Source organism: Musca domestica, unplaced genomic scaffold (genome assembly GCF_030504385.1).
Source record: "Musca domestica strain aabys unplaced genomic scaffold, Musca_domestica.polishedcontigs.V.1.1 190, whole genome shotgun sequence".
Taxonomy (NCBI): domain Eukaryota; kingdom Metazoa; phylum Arthropoda; class Insecta; order Diptera; family Muscidae; genus Musca; species Musca domestica.
In genome coordinates, this window is record NW_026712246.1 from 883,430 (window position 1) to 898,376 (window position 14,947).

The 14,947-nt window shown below is 36.1% G+C and overlaps 1 protein-coding gene across 2 annotated transcripts in view; it reads left to right on the forward strand.

Annotated features, from left to right (window-relative positions):
* The window catches only part of LOC101889880 (piezo-type mechanosensitive ion channel component), a 187,452-nt gene that overhangs the window by 120,461 nt on the left and 52,044 nt on the right, over nucleotides 1-14,947 (forward strand). For both annotated transcript variants that reach the window (XM_059121421.1, XM_059121422.1), the window contains exons 4-9: nucleotides 2,136-2,347; nucleotides 4,157-4,427; nucleotides 4,496-4,809; nucleotides 4,951-5,077; nucleotides 7,912-8,031; nucleotides 11,785-11,947. In XM_059121421.1, the coding sequence (XP_058977404.1) occupies nucleotides 2,284-2,347; nucleotides 4,157-4,427; nucleotides 4,496-4,809; nucleotides 4,951-5,077; nucleotides 7,912-8,031; nucleotides 11,785-11,947 (1,059 nt within the window). In that variant the 5' untranslated portion in view covers nucleotides 2,136-2,283. The remainder of the gene's footprint in view (nucleotides 1-2,135; nucleotides 2,348-4,156; nucleotides 4,428-4,495; nucleotides 4,810-4,950; nucleotides 5,078-7,911; nucleotides 8,032-11,784; nucleotides 11,948-14,947) is intronic.

The window sequence follows — 14,947 nt, forward strand, 5'->3', positions numbered from 1 at the left end:
AGTGGCAGAATCGTTTTTAAGTTAATTTTTCGAGGCTTTCCTGACCGGAAATTGTTGAATGTTTTGAAATATCGAAAATCGTGGAATGCTTTACATTTTTGATTTTTAAGGACGTCAAAAAATGGGGGATTAAAAGAATTAAGGTCCTCCACCGAAAATCATAGATTTTTTAAAATAAAGTTAAAGGACGTCTCGACAGAACATCGTTATTATTTATTTTTTTTTTAATTTCGAAGGACATCCTGGGCTTGCTTTTCCCCAAATTTGTCATATCAAAAAACCTAAAAAGCAAAGTGACCATTCCCTTCGCCGGGATTAAATCATGACACTGATAGCGATCAGAAAAATATTGCAAAGCTGCCAGTTTCGTCTTAAAAAATACTGTTCTCTGTAATAGAAAGTAATATAAAGTTACAAAGTTACAAGAACACTCCAGACTTTAGCATTCAATTTTCAAGGATCTTCAAAATGAAGGACCTCTAACCGAAAATCCTAAATTTTTTAATATCTTTTTTAAGACCTCCTTCCTAATCGAAAATCAAAGATCTTTCAATTAAAAACTTACAAGGACCTTTTGATCGAAAATTGTGAATTCTTAAAGAAATATTTTTTTTAAGGACATCCCGACGGAGAGTCGTGGATTTTTTTCAAATGCATTTTTTTAACGACCCCCTGAAAGTAAAAATTTTCCAAGAGAATGTTTTGACATTTTTAGAAATACTTTTCGAGAAACTCCTAAAAATCAAGGCTCTTTAAGAATATTTTGAAGATGTTTAAAACTTTTACTCCTGGCCGAAGGAAGGTCTTCCAGTTCGAATGACCATCTAACAGAAAGTCAGGGATGTTTTTTATATATATTTGCCTAAAAACTTAGAATCGTGGATTAAAAAAAATGAAGGGGGAAAGTGAAGTTTTAAAGAAACCCTTCTGATTGTATGACGTGAATTGTTTGGAATTTTTTCGAGGACCTCCTGGCAGAAATTCGTAGAATTCTGATTGAATGGCGTGATTTTTTTAGAGTTTTTTTTTTCAAGGTCCTCCTAAAAAAAATCATAGCAACCTTCTGATTGAATTGCATAATTTTTTAAGGGGGTTTTCAAGGACCTCGTGACAGAAATTCATAGCAACCTTCTGATTGAATGGCGTAAATTTAGAGTTTTTTCAAGGACCTTTCTGTCAAGGGGTCCTTAAAAAGACCTAAAAATAGAAACCTTCTGATTGAATGGCGTAAATTTTTAGGGTTTTTTTCAAGGACCTTCTGATAGAAATTCGTGAGGGTCTTCAGGGATCTCCTGACACAAATTCGTTGAAATGTTTTTTTGCAAATTCGTGAGTTTTTTAAAACATTTTTTTTACAAATTATTTTTGATTTTTTAAGATTTTTTCAAAAATATTTTTTCAATGCCCCTCGTGATTGTCTTTGAAGGACTTTCTGACAGAAAATTATGGATATTTGAGAACATTTTCTCATGAAATTCCTGACAGGAAAATATGCATTGTTTAATAATATTCTAAGGATTTCTACATTTTAAGGTCTTCCTCAAGAAATTTTTCAATGCCTTCATACCACGAAATGTTACCTTTTGTTCACGGCATTTTGTAAATAATACCTCCCACAACTTTTAGTCGCATATAGTCAATATAAATATACGCATATAAAAGATCATATAATGTGGGTATATATAGGGGGTAGATACTATATGTAATTCTTTTATCCAAAGATGTAGATGACTTATGATTTTATCCCCCCCGTGGAGACTTCTTAAAGGATCTTTTCCCGATACGAATCCTCTGAAGGCTTTTCCATCTATAAATGCTTTTTCATCTGAAGGCTTGTATTTGAGAATATGGATAATTATTTTATGTATTCGTGCGGATAATTTTTTATTTCCTATTCTGAATAATGTAATTTTCTTTTGGGAAAATATTTGTAGTTTTAAACATAAAAAAATATTAAATTTAATTACCCATTAAAATTGTTCGCAACTCCCACATAGGTACAGTAGTTCAACTTCATTTTTATCACCCCAACCTTCATTCTTCTTTTTTCACAAAAAAAAATCCAGTAAAACTTCGTTAATGATGTTGATTTTATTATAATTGAATTCTTTCTTTATCCACTTCTCTCTTTTCAGATCCTTTGAACACACACACACAAACACATACACGCCCATCCCAAAAAGAAAAAACAGAATGTTGGACTTTTGGCTATAAAAGAAACAACAAAAAACTCCCACACACCCAAAAAAAAAGAAACAAAATTACAAAAACAACGCAAACAAAATGGCATTCAGTTACGCCTGCCTTACACTGCAACGTGTAGTCCTACCAATTGTTTTGGTATTAGGTAAGTCCTTTATTTTTTGGCTATGAATGTAATTTGAAAAGGGCATAAGGGTGAGAAGTTCTTTGAAGGGTAGGAGACCTTTAGAAAACATCTAAAGGATTTCCTATTCTTAAAAGTCTTCTAAGGTGTATTCTATCTGCAGAAGACATTTGAAAGACAATGATGTATCATTTCATAAAAGACGTCTTGAGGGACTTCTATAGAAGAGAAGACGTCTGAGAAACATCTGCAGAATACCTCTGAGGGATTTCTGTAGGGTATTTTTTATTTAAAAACCTCGGAGGGATCTTCTCTTTGTAGAAGACTTCTGAAGGGTCTTCTTTATTCTTAAAGCCTCCAAAAGATCTTCTCTATACAGGAGACCTCCGAAGGGTATACTTTATTAAAAAAAAAAACCTTTTTAAGGGTCCTCTCTATGTATAAGACCTTTAAGGGGTCTTGTCTTCGTGGAAGACCTACGAAGGATCTTTTCTATTTGGAAGATCCTAAAGATTTTTCTCTAAATGGAAGACCTCAGAAGAGTTTTTTCTTCATGGAAGACCTTTTGAAGGGTCTTTTCTATATGGAAGACCTCTGAAGGCTCTTCTCTATATGGAAGACCTCTCGAGGCCTTCCCCATATGAATGGCCTCTGGCGGGTCTTCTTTTGATGGAAGGCATCTTAAAGGTCTTCTCTTCTGAAGGTTATTCTCTATGTAGGAGACCTTTAAGGAGTCGTCGCTAAGACCTCCGAGAGGTCTTCTCCATGTAGAGGACCTTTAAGAGGTCTTCGCTATACAGAAGTCCTCTGAAAAGTCTTCTCTATTGAGAAGACCTCAAAAGTGTCTTCTCCATTTAGAAGTCCTCTAAAGGGTCTCTTCTTTATAGGAAACTTCCGAAATGTCTTCTCTATATAGAAGACCTCTGAAGTGTCTTCTATATAAAGCAGACCTCTGAAGATTCTTCTCTATTTAGAAGATCTCTGAGAGATCTCCTCTATGTAGAATGAGTCTTCTGTACAAAGAAGACCTCGGAAGAGTATTCTCTTTATAGAAGATCTCGGAAGGGTCTTCTATATATAGAAGACCTCTAAAGGGTCTTTTCCATTTATAAGACCTCTGAAGAAACTTCTATATATAGAAGACCTCTGAAGAGGTTCCCTCCATATAGTAGACCTCAGATGGGTCTTCCCTATATAGAAGAACTCTTAAGAGTTTTTTTGTTTTTAATAGAAGACTTCTGAAGTGTCTTTTCTATACAGGAGACTCCTGAATAATACTCTCTATTGAGAAGACCTTTAAATGTTCTTCCCGTTATAGAAGACCTCTGATATATCTTCTTACATAGACTTCTGAAGGGTCTCTTCCATTTAAAAGACTTTTGAAGGATCTTCTCTATTAAGAAGACTTCTTCTTCTCCATCTAGAAGACCTCTGAACAGTCTTTTCCGTTATTGAAGACCTTCGGAGGCTCATCTCTAGAATATCTCTGATCGGTCTTCTCTTTATAGAAGACCTCTGAAGGGTCTTCTCTATGCAGGAGACTTCCAAAGGTTCTTATATTTAGAGGACATCTTAAAAGTCTTCTCTATTTGGAAGACCTGTGAAGTGTCTTTTCTTTATTCGGAATACCTTTTGTAATATAGCAGACCCTGAAGAGTCTTCTTCATTTGTAAGACTTCTGATGGGTCTTCTGTAAATATTGAAGAACCTTCTAAATCTAAATTATTCTTTTCATGTCTAAGATACCTGAGAGGTCCTTGGAATCCTATATGAGAATGTCCTTCCTATTTTATAACCTCTAATTAATTGTTCCTTTTCGTTTTCTTCCAGCTGCACTATATCGTCCTGTCGGTATATCCTTCGTATACCTGTTGATGTTCTTCGTGTCGCCGTTCATACCGGTGGCCACAAAACAGAACTTTAAGGGTTCTGTCACAGCGTATTTTATAATTCTTCTAGCGTTAAGTACCATACTCCTACTATGTCACATTGGACTGCAAGTTTCGATATTTGCCCTGCACATTGGCGATATGTTCGGGACGTGTAGCGTTACCGAACGACTGCTGAGGCACATTGGATTTATAGGCTTTCAAAATTTGAAGTGAGTACTTCCCAAGATTCCCCTAAAATTTAGTAATTCAAAATTTCTCTCTTTTTTCGCAATTGCAGAGCCTTTGCCATTGTCGAATGGCTGGCCCCAGAAGTGGTGGTCTTCATCACATCCCTGGTCGTGTACATAATCTCCAAGAAAATCACCCAAACTGTTGAGCCCCAACTGGAGACTGGAGATGTGGAGGTGGCGATACGTGAAAATGGCGGAGGAGGAGGAGGCAGTGAAAATCCGAATGAAGAAATCTCCAATGCCCTGGTCGAAGATGCACAAAGGCAAAAACATGTTGTGGTGGCGGCGGCATGCTCATCATCTGCTGCGGCAACAGTCGACGATAACACCAAGCCAAATTTCGATGGACTGATAAAAATATGTAAGTATTTTGGCCTAACCTGAATTGAGGATTCCTCTATGGTCATGGCCATTTGAATGTTCTCCCCACCCAAAAACAAAAAACGACAGCAAAATAACTGCCAGCCATTTAACAAATATCTTTTTCTCCTCCATTTTACAGCTCCCCTTTTCTGTTTGGCAACCCTTTTCTTTTCGGCCGTCCTGCGACCCAGTGTACCAGGTGGTTTTTATTTTTTAATATTCCTACTGTCGGGTCTCTACTGGGCAACGTTCCAAACATTGCAAAGGTAAGTTGGAAAAATAACCCGAAAATCTAACCTTCTTCCACTCCTCTCCCACTCTCCTTTCACCTGACCTAAAGTCGAACAAAGACAATATCCGTTGGCTGAGTGAATGAACGGATGTTAGTTTTGCAACAATAATAACAACAACAAGAAAAATTCAATTTATGTTAAAAGAGACAACAACAAAAATAATAGGAAGAACGACAACAAGGATAGTTGTAGGACAATAGACTCCAAGGCAAATTTTGTAGAGGAGTAGCAAAACAACAATGACAAAAATGTTTTGTTCCATGGCAGATTTGCTGTGAAGGGGGTTGGTATGGAAATTTTAATTTTAAGTGGCTATTTCCCCAGACAGAAGACCTTTCGGAAACTTTCTATTGTCACTAGATCTCTCAAAGGTCTTCTTTAAAAAGGACATCTATCAAGGGTCTTCAATGGACATAAGATCTTCCAAAGCTCTCTTATAGACAGAAGTCCTACCAAAAGCCTTCTATGGACAGCAGACCCGTTAAGGTATTATATAGACAGAGGACCTACCAAAGGATCTCTCAAAGGTTTTCTTCCATGGATAGAATACCTTCCAAAGTTCTCCCATGGACAGAAGTCCTACCAAAAGCCTTCTATGGACAGCAGGCCTGTCAAAGGTATTATATAGACAGAGGACCTACCAAAGATCCTCTTGTGTAGACGAAAGACCCACGAAAAGTGAAGAAGATCTACGAAGGCCTTCTATAGACGGAAGGCTTACCTGAGGCCTTTTGTGGACAGAAGGTCAACCATAGGTATTTTATGAATAGAATACTTACTAAAGGCCTTCTTTAGACAGAAGACCTGCCGAAGGTCTTCTATGGACAGAACACCTGTCGATGGTCTTCTAAGTTCTGCCAAAGTTTTTCTATTCACAGAACATCTACGAAAGGTCTTCTATAGACGGAGGACCTTCTTTTGATAGAAGACCTTCCAAAAGTCTTGTGCTGATAAAATACCTGCCGAAGGTCTTCTATGGACAGAACACCTGCCGAAGGTCTTCTAACGACAGAAATTCTATCAAAGTCTTTCTATGGACAAAACATCTACAAAAGGTCTTCTATAGAGGAGGACCTCTCAAAAGTTTTCTGTGGACAGAAGACCTCTCAAATATCTTCTATAGACAGAAGAACCCTTTGAAGGTTTTATACAGACAAAATACCGGTTCAAGATTTTCTTTAAACAGAAAACTTACCAAAGGTCTTCTATGGAAAAGTATCTCTCCAATGTATTTTAAAAACTACTTCTATAGACAGAAGGTCTATCAAAGGCTTTCTTTGGACGGAAGACCTGTTAAAGGCCTTCTATGGACAGAATACTTGAATAATATATTTCAAAGGCCTTCTTTGGATTGACAGAAGACCTCTCCAAGTTTTTCTATAGAGAGTAGACCGGTCACAGGTTTTATGTAGAAAAAAGACACCTGTCAAAGGTCTGCTATAGACAGGAGACCTGTCGGACAGAAAACTTGAAGAAGATCCATTGACAGAAGACCTGTCAAAGGTCTTCTATTGACTGAAGACTTGCCAAAGTTCTTCTATGTACAGATGACTTTGGACACAACACCTGCCTAAGGCTCTCTCAAAGTTTTTCTGTAGACAGAAGACCGATCAAAGATCTTGTATAGATAGAGGATCGTTAAAAGACCTTCTATAGACAGAATACCTCTTAAATGTCTTCTGTAAAACAAAATACCTGTCAAAGGTCTTCTATGGACAGAAGGCTTAAAAAAGATATTTCAAAGGTATTCTTTGGAGAGAAGACCTACCAAAAGTTTTCTTTGGACAGAATACCCTTCCAAAAAGCCTTCTTTAGACAGTAGACCCACTATATGTCTTCTATGGACGGAAGACCGATCAAAGGTCTTCTATAAAGAGAAGACCTTTCGAAGTTTTCCTTTAAACAGAAGACTGGTCAAAGGCCTTCTATAAATAGAAGTTCGATCAAAGGTCTTCTATAGACAAAATACGAAATACTTCTGGACGAAATACATCCGGACGAAAGACCTACCAAAGGTCTTCTATAGGCAGAAGATCTAAAAAGTCTTATTTAGACCTCGGACGGTCTTCTATAGACCTGCCAAAGGTCTTCTATACACAGAAGACCTATCAGAAGACCAGTCTCCTGCCAAAGGTCAAAAGTCTCCTTTGCACCAGAAGACCTTTCAAAGATCTTTTATTGACAGAAGGTATGCCTAAGTTTTTCTATAGTCCAAATAAATTTCAAAGGTCGTTTGTAGCCAGAAGACCTGTCAAAGGTCTTCTAAAGACTCATAACTTTTAGAAAATCTTCCGAGACAGATAAATTGTCAAACTTCGTCTAAATTCCATTCAGGAGTCTTCTGTAAAATTAAGAGAACTCGGGGCCTTCCCAGATAGGAGACCCTTCAGAGCTGGCCCACTGACCCCACTACCCCCTTTGAAAATAATTCCCCTTAACAAAATCTTCCGTAACAGATAATTTGTCAAATTTCGCCTAAATTCCATTCAGGAATCTTCTGTAAAAATAAGAGTATTCGAAGGTCGTATAGGACGTATAGGAGACCTTTCAGAGCTGTCCAACTCATCATGCCACCCCTTTTGAAAATAATTCCCCTTTACAAAACCCGTCCAACCCAATTTCCACTGATATCTGTGATTTGTTTCGGTTAGTTTTCATTTTGGTACCCGTTTAGATATCTTCATTCTTTCCTCCCCCTCTTCCCTTGCTTCCGAACATCTATTTATCTATCCCGTTATTCTTATTTAATATATCTTTTTTCTCTTGGCTTCCGTTTTCATTCTCTGTTTTTTCTTTTGCTCTTCTAGGAAATTTGCCATGTTATTACGTTTCGTTATGGTTGTCATTGTGGCCCATACCCTTTGTATTGTCGCCTATCAAACGCCATGGATGCAGGACCATTTGGAGAAGACAAGTTTAACAGCCAGGTAAGTTGATGTGTCTGTGTGTGTGTGTCTACATATTTTCAAGCTTGTATTATTAATGATATGCCTGCGAGCTGATGCTATTTTGTTGGCCAGCATTGGGGTTGGTAACTGATGGCCGAACAGCAGAAAAAAGACAAAGTGAACGATTTAGATTTAGTTGATTTATAGTTGATACGGTGATTTTGCTCTCCATTGTACCTCAATGCAAGATGAGAGCGGGGGATTTTAAGTAGCTTGTTTTGTGGTTTGATTTGAATTGCATACTTAGAATAACAAATGGAGAAAAACATTATTTAAACGTCTGAAAATATGTCATTGAAAGTCCTTGATATGTGCCTTAAAATCCCTAAATATTTCCTATAAATAATATTCGAATATATCCTTGGCAGTTCTTGAAAGTTTATTTAAAAGAAGTAAAGAATTTTGAATACCCTCCATCATTTGGAAAGAATTTCGCAATATTAAAAAAAAATATTTAAATATTCCGTTAAAATTTTAAAAAAGCTTAATGTGGACCTGCGCAGGAAACTTTTGTCAAAAGCCATTACAATATTCAAATGCGAAACTTGAAAAAATAATCGGTGCTTAAGTCACCAAAATACCGAAAATAGGGAGGTATCATTATATCGGGGCTATACAAAAACGTAGACATAGGCTTTAGTATCCATTACGAACTTAAAATACCTAATTTGAAACAATTCCGGAGAATAATGTCGCTAAAATCTTCAAAATACTGAATATAGGGATGTACTATTGTATGGGGGCTATACCAAAACGTGGACCTGTACAGACAATTTTTTGTCATGGGCTGTAGTATCCATTATGAACTTCAAATACCAAATTTGAAACAATTCCGGTGAAAAATGTCGCTTAAATCACCAAAATACCGAATATCGGGAGGTACCGTTATATGGGGGTTATACGAAGACGTGGGCCTGCACAGACAATTTTCTGTCATAGGCTGTAGTATCCATTGCGAACTTCAATTACCGAATTTGAAACAATTCCAGAGAATAATGTCGCTAAAATCATGAAAATACCAAATATCGGGAGGTGTCGTTATATGGAGGCTATACCAAAACGTATACCTACATGGCCCATTTTTAATACCGAAAGTCCTACAGAAATAATAAACATTTGAGTAAAATTTTATCAACCTACATCATTTCGTTCAGAAGTTAGAGTGATTTCCACAGACGGAATATTGTGCTGATCAAGAATATATACAGGGTGAGATAAAAACTGCAACAAAGTCAAACATCATAATTTTTACATTTTTTTAATTTTATTGAATGAAAGCAAAAAAATATCGGAAAAAGCATCAAATTTAGAAAAAGTTTAGATTTGTTCGAATTGATCACCTTTGGCATGAATTGGCCGTTTGAAGGCCAATGAAACCGTCACACGCTGCCGGACAGTTGCTCTGCGGTATTTTGGCCAATTTCCGGCGAAGCGCTTGTTTGAGTTGATCGACACTTTGGTATTTTTTAGTGCCAACCTTGCGTTCCAAAATATTCCAGAGACAATAGTCCAACGGAATTGGTATCCGAAGATTTTGGTGGCCGTTGTGCGCTGGAAATGAAGCGAGGAACCTCATTTTGTAGCCATTCTTGGGTGGCGGGGGCTATGGTGCGATGGTGCTGAGTCCTGTTGGAATGTCCAAGGTCTGCGGCCAAAATGTTTGCGTGCAAAAGGCTTTGATACACCCTCCAGAATATTTTCGCGATAATATTCGGCATTTATTCTGATGCCACAGTCAATTAATACGAGCGGAGAGCGACCATCGGCTGTTATGGCGGCCCACACCATCACCATGGCCGGCGCTTGAGTTCTGGTGGCCAACGGAAGGTGCACATTTTCAGCTGACCTCTTTGGCAAGTAAACACGATCGCTTCGTTTGTTTACAAACCACTGGACAACGAATGTTTTCTCATCGGAGAAAGCAAAATTCGGCAGTTCACCACTTTTGGCCAAGCGAAGCAACTTTTTAGCACTTTTCAGTCTATTTTCTTTATGTTGCGGTATAAGTTCTTGCACTTTTTGGAATTTTAATGGCTTTACGCCGAACTCATTTTTCAATATTTGCCGAATGGAATATTGCGATATGTTCAGCTCACGAGCCATTTTTCGGCCACTGCGACGCGGGTTTCGATCGAGTCGCTTCTTTACTTTTCGAACCATTTCTGCTGATGTTGCTGTTTTCTTCCGTACACTTCCTTGACCTCGGGCTACGCTATCAGAATAACGGTAATAAGCGATGGTACGAGACATAAAAGATTTATTTTCATATTTAAATGCTGGAGTGCTCTAACGATATCCACTTATCGTTTTCCAGCCAAATATAAAGAAATCACACCATCACGCTTGAATTCCATCACGAATAACATTTTTTCTTGAAAATTCTCACCAAAATGCTTTTGTACGCTTCTAAACAATATAATGAGCTGTCACTGGAATAATTTTAACAGCTATCGGAAAAGTGGCTTAGAAATGACAGCAGTCTGAAGTTGGTTACAAAATCAGGTTCCTCGCTTCATTTCCAGCGCACAATGGCCTCCAAAATCTCCGGATACCAATCCGTTGCCACAATAGTGGCAAGGTTGGCACTAAAAAATACCAAAGTGTCGATAGCCTTAAGCAAGCGTTTAGCCAGGAATGGGCCCAAATACCGCAGAGCAACATTCGGGCAGCGTGTGACGGTTTCATTGGCCGTTTTAAGGCCATTATTCGTGCCAAAGGTGACCAATTCGAACAAATCTAAACTTTTCTAAAATTTGATGCTATGTCCGACCTTTTTTTTGCTTTCAATCAATAAGACTTGGCGTTTGACTTTGTTGTAGTTTTTTATCTCACCCTGTATATACTCTTGATCAGCATAAAATTCTAAGACGATTTAGCCCTGTCGGCCGTTCGTCTGTTGAAATCACGCTAAAGTAAAAACGAAAAAAATTTTGCAGGCAGGTCAAGTTCGAAAATGTGCTATATCGGTCCACGATATCGTATGGCCCCCATATAGCGGTACATCCCGATACTCGGTATTTTGATGATTTTTGTCACATTTTTCAATGGCATTGTCCGAAATTCTACACAAGGAGTTCTCTGTGAGTACTTTACGCCCTGAAAGAGCATTTTCTATATAGGTCCACGATATCGTATAGCCAGCATATAACGGTACCCCCGATATTCGGTATTTTATTTTTTAGCCACATTTTTCAATGAAATAGTCTAAAAATCCACACGACATTATTCACCGGTATTGCGTCAAATTTCGTATTTGAAGTTCGTTATGAGTACTGCAACCTATGACGGAAAATTTTCTCTGCAGGCCCACGTCTTAGTTTAGCCCCCTTGCGACGGAATCTCCCTTTATTCGGTATTTTGATTATATGTTCGACATTATTCACCGGAATTGTTTCGAATTTTGTATTTGAAGTTCGGAATCATTACTACAGCCTATGATAGAAAAATTACTTATCCAGCACCACGTCTTCGTACAGCCCCCATATAAAGGGTTTTATTTGAGCGGTATTTTTCGACGGAATTTATCTTTTTTATTTATTACATTTTTCAAGCTCCTTCCGATTTGTGGAGGGTATAAAAAATTCGGCCCGGCCGAACTTAGCTTCTTGTTTACTTGTTTTAATTAACCACGTTTACTGGATCGTCTTTCAAAAATGTTTTCATAAAATCCGAGTTTCTTTTATAGTCCTTGAAAAAATATTCTTTAAATAATCCATTTAATTTTGATTCCAGATTAATTGGCCTTGAACCTCTCATCACATCCAAATGTGCCGATGACATCCGAATCATTGTCTACAACACGGAATACAAAGCGGATTCATTTTTGAATCCGATTGTGTTATTCTTTACCTATTATGCATTAGCCCTAACCACCAAGAATCTCATTAAAATAAGGGTAAGTTTCAAAATCTTATTTAGCTTTTTATTTTTTTATTCAAAAACTTCCCTTTCGGATTTCAAATGATTTCAAATTTAAAAAAATTCAAATCATAACTAAAATTCAATACTTTATAAATAATCATAACCAAAATTTCCTTCTTTTTCTAACCAGAAGTACATAAAATATTGTAATTTACAGCAAATTTTTTCTCAACTGACTAACCAAAAAAACCTCTTTTCAAAAATCATATTTCTTCTATTCTACATTTTTTTAATTCTCTAAAAAAATAAAAATGCTGCTTGCATATGGTCTGGCTTTAACCTAATCTTTTTACTAAACGACTAAAACTGGACACGGTTTTCAATACAAACATCAAAATCTAATTTATCTAAAAAAAAAAATAATAACCAAACAGATAATAACAAAACAAGCCACCGCTTTTGGCCAAGATCTCGATAACAACAGTAGCCATAAGATACAGCGCCAAATCTCGCTAATAACCCAGTCGACGCGCAGTAGCAAACGCGATGGTGGTAGTCGAATGAGAACACAGCGTCTTCATGTAAGATTTTCATACCAAAACAAAAATAATATTTTTTTTCAAAATTTCCCCGAGGTTGATTTTTTGATTTTAATTATTATTTTTTTTTTTTGATTTTTTTACTTTGGGTTTTGTGAGATTTTGATATTTTTCAACAAAGTGAAAAATTGTAAAAAAAGGTATTTGTGAGAAAAGTTATATTTTTGTACATTGTGTGCGGGAATGAGGAACTTGTACAAATTGTCATCGTTGGTATTGATATATATTTCAATATTGTAATAAAAATAAATATTATTGTACATAAAACTTGACAATATTTAACAAGCCATAACAGTTTTCAGGACCCTTTAAAAATTATTTCCTATCAATTAAATATGTCAGAGAGTAGTTATGTTCCCTTTAATCAAAATGTGTTTTAAAAATGAATGTCTCACTGGTTGTCTAAACATTTTCAGGTCATCGTTGGAAGAGGTGTCGTATAAGTGATGTAATTTCAACCATATGTTACTCATACGTCCCACATCACACTACATTATTGACTAGGATTTTTATACCCTACACCACAAGGTGGTCAGGGTATTATGTCTTTGTGCATTTGTTTGTAACAGGCAAAAGGGAACGAGATAGACCCTTAGTTCCTTTTGATGATCTGCATAGAATCACTTTCTGAGTTGATTTATGCATGTCAGTCCGTCCGTCCGTCTGTCCATGTGTTCTTGTGAACAAAATGCAGGTCGCAGTTATTATCCGATTGAGATAAAATTTTGCAAAAAATATTTGTTTGGCCCAAGCACGAACCCATTGAAATTGGAGATAATCGGTAAAAATTTAGATATAGCTCCCTTATATATCTTCGTCCGATTTGCCTTTTATTGTGCACCAAACGTGTAATATCAGCCCGAATAGTATGGAATTTTGCACATACAACCAAATTAGGCCTGAAAATAAGTATGCCAAATTTGATCGAAATCGGTTCAGATATAGCTATAGCTCCCATATATATTGTTAATCCGATTTGTTATTTTTGTCCTCCGCAGTCGTAATATACACTCTGTAACAACAATATTTGGGGAAATACATCAAATGCAGTTCAGAAATACCTTTGCTAAATTTTATCGAGATCGGTTCAGATTTGGACATAGCTCCCATATATAACTTCGTCCGATTTACCTTTTATTGTGCACCAAACGTCTAATATTTGCCCAAATGAGATGGAATTTGGCACATACGACCGAATTTAGCCTAGAAGGTAGTATGCCAAATTTGGTGATGATCGGTTCAGATATAGCTATAGCTCCCATATATATTGTTCATCCGATTTGTTGTATTTGTTACCTACAGCCGTAATATGCACTCCGTAACAACGATATTCAGGGAAATATATCAAATACAGCTCAGAAATATCTTTGCCAAATTTTATCGAGATCGGTTCAGATTTGGATATAGTTCCCATATATATCTTTATCTGATTTCAAATTAATTTTGCACCAAATGGGCAATATAAGTCCGAATTTAAAAGATACACATGCTTGGGCATATTTAGTCCTTTGAACTTTAAATTATAATTATAATCATAGCGTGTATGATTGAATTCTCCCATAAAAAAACTTTTAATTATTAAGTGGAGCTCAACTAAATTAGCAAAGTGGAGTAGGGTATCATAAAATCGGCCCCGCCCGACTTTAGGACTTTCTTTACTTGTTATTTAATATTTTAATGCTCTTGCGAAATATAAACCAAGTGTAAATCAACAATAAAATTAATTGTTTTAGGGTGTGATGTTTGTGTTTCAAATTATTAGAAGGATTTTCATAAAGTAAGGTGTTTAGATTTGCACAGATTCCAATTTTTATTTCTTAATAACAAAATCGAGCTAAGTCTTTGAGAAAGTTTCATGAAAAATTCTATGATTGACCCTTTGCAAATCATGTTTAGTTTAGTTTTATCAAATGTTGTAGAAAAATTATTTTGAAGCGTTGAAAAAAAATTGTAAGAGGGTAGTGTAAAAATGAGCATTCTATGTAATTTACAATATTCCGAATAAAATTGGTCCTTTAAAAATTAGCATAAGATCCTTTAGACATTTTCTGAAAGAATCCATGAAAAATACAGGAGAAAAAAATCATGCTAGGTTCTTTTCGAAATTGCCCGCATTTGATCGCTAAAAAAAAACTCTGGAAAAATCCACATTTGGTAATTTTGTTTTCTACGATTTTCTGTTTTAAATTTTTTTCGGCCTTCAAGATTTTGTAGAAAGAATCTAAATAAGCTTGTGAAACAAAAACCTAGTGTTTGTTAAAATATAGTATCAAGTACCAAACAAAATTCACGATAGGACATTAAAACATTTTTGGAACTATCCTAATTTGATCATTTTGAAATCCTCAAAAATTTTGTGAAAAAAGGAAAAAATTTCTTAAAAAAATCTATCTTTGAAATTTCTAGAAATAAATGTTTAAAATAATCATAATTTT